A 5,727-nucleotide genomic window follows, 5' to 3' on the forward strand; every position below is an offset into this window, starting at 1 on the left:
TGGTTCGATCTAAACCAAAATGAATTTTATTTTTTGGGTTTTTTTCCTTCTCACTGAAATAAAAACAATAATCAACCCAAATCCAAACTTTTTGTTACATTTTGGACATCTTTAACAACATTGCCTTTTTCTTAAATCTGCTTCCACAGTGGTCAGTGCATGTATTCAAGATGTGGGAAGCACAGATTCTGTTTATTCTCTTTTTTGCAGCTGCTGGAGGGCATTTAGCCTAAGTTTTCTCGTGAGTGTCCTAACTAGTGTGCTGCAAAGCATGGGTGTTAAACTTATTGGCTCTCCCATCCCTGGGGCTATATCTGGACCCTGAAGCTCTTTGCAGACCATATCCAGACTCACCTCTGGTGGCCAGCTGAGCCGTACCATGGGTTCCACAGGGGTTAGTGCAGCTGTTGCTTGCCCCACTGCCACTGCAGTACATCACCAATTGAGCTGTGTACCCCAGAATTCACCAGCCGGCTTACCCTCCAATTCCTGGTTCTTCTAGGAGCCTTGTGGGCTAGAAGAAACAACTGCATGGTTGGATACCTTTGCTGTAAAGCATTTGGGCAAGCGTTGCTTTCAATCTCTTTTGCTGTTTTGTGGACATATTGACATGCCTGCTCTGGCTCAGTGAATGTTTAATTATATGCAAAATGGTATATCATCAACAGGAGAGATTGAGAACATCCCTACCCCAGAAATTCCTATATTTTGCTCCATAGGGCTCTTTACTGGAATGTAAGAAATGGTTTAAATTCTTCTTCACAAAAAGGAGAAAATGGAGCCCAGGTCTCCCATATCCTGGATGAACGTCCTAATTGCCATGCTACTGGGCAAAATGGAGTGACAGCTCTTCCTTCTCTCATTTTGTGAATCTAACACTGAATTTTTTTCAGCCAGTTATGCTGTGTTTTCAACACAACTATAGATATAGTTTTAGGCTGACCAAGACCACTTTTTCTCCTTGATCGCACTATTAACTGAATCTCTCCAGCTTTAACAAATGTTCTAACGAAGATGCTTTGAAATTATTTATCATTTTACATTAACATCATACAAATTCACTGTAACATTCCAGCAATTCTCTGTAAATTTGGAGTGATAGCTACAATGCAAGTAAAAATGTATTTCATTCAGAATGATCCATGTAAATAATTTGCTTAAATAAGTGGGAAAAAATAATAGATGTTTCAAAGATGTCAGTAGAAAATCTGAACAGTAATAATCTAGCTTTGTTGTTTAATTTGTTTAAAAATAATTTTAAAAGGATTTATTACATTTAAATAACTGCAATTTTTCTTGCTATAGGAGGAAGGTCACCTCATATGGACAGATGGATCTCCTTATCTTGGAAAAGCTGAAATTTCATCTTTATCAATGATACCAGAGAATGAAACTGACTGTTACGCTTTTCAGCAAAATCCAACTGGTCCAAACTATTTCTTCACAGGATTTTTCTGCTTTTTATCTTTGCCATATATTTGTGAATATGAATGTAACTACATTTTTTTTGGTTTTTACACTTACCTGAAATATGTTTTTTCCCCCCATATAGTTAAATCCATGTAAATCTAACTTTAGATTTATGCCCCCCTGCTCTACTAACTTTATCTGGAGGGGGGACATAAATCTAAAATTTAATCCCTGCCCCAGCACAGAGCTCCCTCCCATCCTTCCCCCCTCCCATTCTGAAGACGGCACTGGATTTGGGAAGGTGGGGTTGAGGCTAGGGTAGAGACAGACAGGCATGGATCTAACATTTTAGAAAAAAGGACTTCCCATTTGTTAATGGTTCCTATTTCGGTGTTCTTTTTCAGTACCTCCTGTACCAGATAACTTCATGTTCTATGTGCAGGATATTCAGACAACAGAAGCTGTATTTGTTTGGAGTGATTTGAGGAACTGGCTCAAATCGGGATTTGAACTTATAATTAAATACTACTTTGATCATTTGGAACAACATATTCAAAGCTTGTCTCGAAATACAACACATGCCAGAGTTGGTCAGTTGTCTCCTGGACGCTTCTATAGATTTTTATTATCAGCAAGCAGCCCGAGCGGGGCACACACTAACTTAAGCCCCATTCTGCTGGTAGAAACAAGTGAGTTACAAAACATGCAGGAATAATAATCATGCATTTACTCTTTTTTTTTCTTATTTTTTAAGACCCTGTATTTTATTTCAATATGCTTTCTATATAGAGATAATCAGAATCAAATCCTATATTCAGACACAGTCAGTGTCATGTCTTCAAAATCGTGTTCCCTGTCCTATGCTATAATGCCTTACTCACTGGAACAGGTGGTACAAGGGCTGAAAATTTTACATTGCACACAAACAGAAAAAAGGCAGGCAAGTTAAAAACTTGGAGTAGGGTCAGCTGGCAGAATGATTACAAAGACAGTCAGGATTAAATGAAATGTCACGTGTTCTAATTCCAAAGTACAAGATTTGTTTTGGCAATATAGCAATGCCCGTATTGATACAAGAAAGGCAAAGATAGATTTTCATTGTTTGGATTACACTATGGATTTTTGACCCAATACACCAAACCAGTGGAGTATAGAGAAAGTTATAGTTCATTTATTGTTGTCCTACCAAAAAATCTAGCTGAACACACTAGTGAACACAAATAGGTCCTGCCAGTGGATAAAGGTGAATAATTCCCTTGAATCAAAAGATGAATCAAAGTGAAATGTCATCAAGGAAAAATTAGTCCAGACACAAGCTTCGTTTTTAAAAAAGTCTCAGTCTACCAAGACTGTTAACTCAGGGAGAGGAATGTATTTTGCATCTGAGCTTCAATCCAGATTCAATCAGTTCATTTCTTGATTTTTAAAGTATTATAGGCAACAGTAGTATAAAATATTAATATTGTATTTTTAATTACAAATCAATTTAGATTCTAATTCATGTTAAGTTCAATACATTTTAAATAATCAGTGTTTTAGCTGTAAACATTAAATATAAGAAACAAATATGATTAAGTGGTTTGAAGAAGAGAGTGCCATTATATTAAGTATTATCTGCTGTGGTCTGATGTTTAAAACTAATTTTGGGGACAAATTTTCCAAGTTCTTGCCTCTGTGATATTGAGCAAAACTAAAAAAAAAAAAATAGATATAGCTATTAACAGTTCTAACAAGCGCTGTCAATAAATACATCCTAGTTTAGTGCTTAAGGAAAGTTAGGTCATATGAGCTAATTAAATAACATTGATTAATACTTTTCCTACAACAGGTCAAGTCCTGGCTTCAAAGAATTCAACCCAAGTTTTACCATTGATATCCAGGGCCAGGATTTTACTCAGTCTTTCTGCATATAATCACTTAAGAGATACTGTGGTGTAGCTGTTTCTTTTTACCTTTTGGTATTTGTGATTTTTGTCATTTAATATGTTTATAAAAATAATTTTACTGTCACTATTTCTAATTATACTTTTAAATAAAAAGATGGTAATCAGAGATGTCAGAAGCTTTTTTCTTATTCTCCCTTTCTAATTGTTTTTTGTCAGGGCCATTACATTCTCAAAATTTAGAGACTACCCATGTCTCATCAACAGAAATACATTTACAGTGGGATCCTCCGCAGAACTCAACCAGTGCATCTTTTCATTACTATCTTGTCACCGTTTTGGATACTGAAACAAACAAATGGGAGAAGTTAGCAGTTGAAAAAATTAACACTTCAACAATAATTGGAAACCTCAAGCCATTTCATCAGTATTGTATATACTTACAGACTGTGGCCGAAAAAGGCTCTCTCAGCTGCAGTGAGAAGACAATATTAATCACAACAGGTGATTACATATTTGTAGCTTTTTCTCTCCTATATTGAATATAACTATTATATACCGTTGTTTGTAATTAGTACTGTACATATATGGTCCATTTGAATGCATTTTGGGAAGTAAAGACATTTTCTTTAAGCTTTCTTTTCACTCCCTCTAACATGTAGTAACTTTACAAATAATTAGCACCTCCATTTTTATGTTCTTCAGGGATCTATTTATTTACCTGTTAACTGTATTGTTGTAGCTATTGTTGTTATTATTATGCATACATTTAATGACAGAAAAATAACTGAAATTCCTATAATTGCTCTGTTTAATAGACATGATGGCAGATCAGTGATTATACCAGTAGTCAGATTTTGATATACCCATTTACATTGTTTATTACTTTGTGCAAAATTATATTCAAGTGAAAGTTTGTACTTGCAGAGTAAGGGACTATTTATTGTGAACAAAGGTGGTAAAATGTTAATGTTACCTACCTTATTTTCTACAATGACAAGCTGTCAGGCTCTGTGACTTGGATGTGTTATGTCTTGATTTTAGAGAGGCTTTCAATATGGTCTCCCATGATAACCTCATAACTAAGATAATACAGTCTAAATTAAACTACTGAAAACTTGGTGTGCAACTGTGTGGATCATAGCATACACAAAAGGTTGGAAGAACTGGGAGAAGGAAGACTGAAGAGGGATTTGATAATACACTTCAAGTACAAATAAGGTTGTAATGGCGATGGTCATTAACTGTTCTTTGCGATTATTTTGGGGAGGACAAGAAGTCTTATATTGCTAGGAGGAAAGTGTAGATTGGCTATTAGGAAGGTCTTTCTAACAATGAGGGTGGCTCAGCACTGGAACACATTACCCAAACAAGTTATGAATCTTTTGTCACTGGGAGTTTTTAAGTGCATGTTAGACCAATGGTTATTGGCTGCAATGGATAGGACAGAAAGGATCCTGCAGTAAACAGGGACTTAGACTAGCTAATCTCCTATGGTTCCTATTTTTCTATAATTCTATGATTCTAGCTATAAAAGGGCAATGGGAACAATTTTAATATAATGCCAGTAAAAATACAGTGATATAAATGATCAATTTCTTGTATATGAGCCATACAAGAAAATGGGATGGAGACTTAACATTCAGAAGACTACTGTCTTGCATCAACAAGCTGCTAATGAACAATCCACAGCTCCGGTAATCCATGTCCATGGTGAGCCTCTGGAGAATGTTGAGTATTTCCTGTACCTCGGAAGACTTCTCTCACAGAAGGCTGACATTGATGTAGAAATTCAACATTGCTTTAAATGTGCAAGTACAGCCTTTGGACACCTGAATAAAAGGGTGATTGAAGATCATGACATCAGATCTGAAAGCAAGCTCATGGTTTACTAAGTGGTTTTGATCCTTACTTTGCTGTATGGAGATGAGATATAGACAATGGACAGGAGACATCTAAAGTTGTTGGAGAAGTACCTTCAATGTTGCTTGTTGAAGATCCTCTGAATCCAGTGGGAAGATGGACACACCAACAGTAGTGTTCTCATGAAAGGAGACCTCGAGTATTGAGGCAATGATCATCTAACATCAACTTCATTGGGCTGGCCATGGTATCTAGATGTCCGACTTCAGATTTCTGAAGCAATTTTTATTTTCTCAGCTCAGCCAAGGTATAAACTCACAAGGAGGGCAGAGAAAGCACTTCCGGGGCATTGTCAAGGACAACTTAAAAATATGCAACATCAGTACCAACTCATGGGAGACTATTGCTCAGGTCTGCCCTAAATGGAGGAAGAGTCTGGTGTAGGGGCCTCAGTACTTTGAAACCTTATGACAACAACAGGAGATGGAAGAGCGGAAGTGGCAGAAGCAGCATGTTGCGGACCAAATCAAGAATCCAGCACTACCCGCTCTACATGGAAACACATGCCTGA

General features: G+C 36.6%; 1 protein-coding gene across 6 annotated transcripts in view; it reads left to right on the forward strand.

The window, feature by feature from the left end:
* The window catches only part of PTPRQ (protein tyrosine phosphatase, receptor type Q), a 245,877-nt gene that overhangs the window by 16,928 nt on the left and 223,222 nt on the right, over positions 1-5,727 (forward strand). For 5 of the 6 annotated variants that reach the window (XM_019514795.1, XM_019514789.1, XM_019514790.1 and 2 more), the window contains exons 6-8: positions 1,306-1,492; positions 1,815-2,099; positions 3,513-3,797. In XM_019514795.1, the coding sequence (XP_019370340.1) occupies positions 1,306-1,492; positions 1,815-2,099; positions 3,513-3,797 (757 nt within the window). The remainder of the gene's footprint in view (positions 1-1,305; positions 1,493-1,814; positions 2,100-3,512; positions 3,798-5,727) is intronic. The other variant, XM_019514792.1, reaches the window with a different exon arrangement.

Source organism: Gavialis gangeticus, unplaced genomic scaffold, assembly GCF_001723915.1.
Source record: "Gavialis gangeticus isolate Ggan-Ray unplaced genomic scaffold, GavGan_comp1, whole genome shotgun sequence".
Taxonomy (NCBI): Eukaryota; Metazoa; Chordata; order Crocodylia; family Gavialidae; genus Gavialis; species Gavialis gangeticus.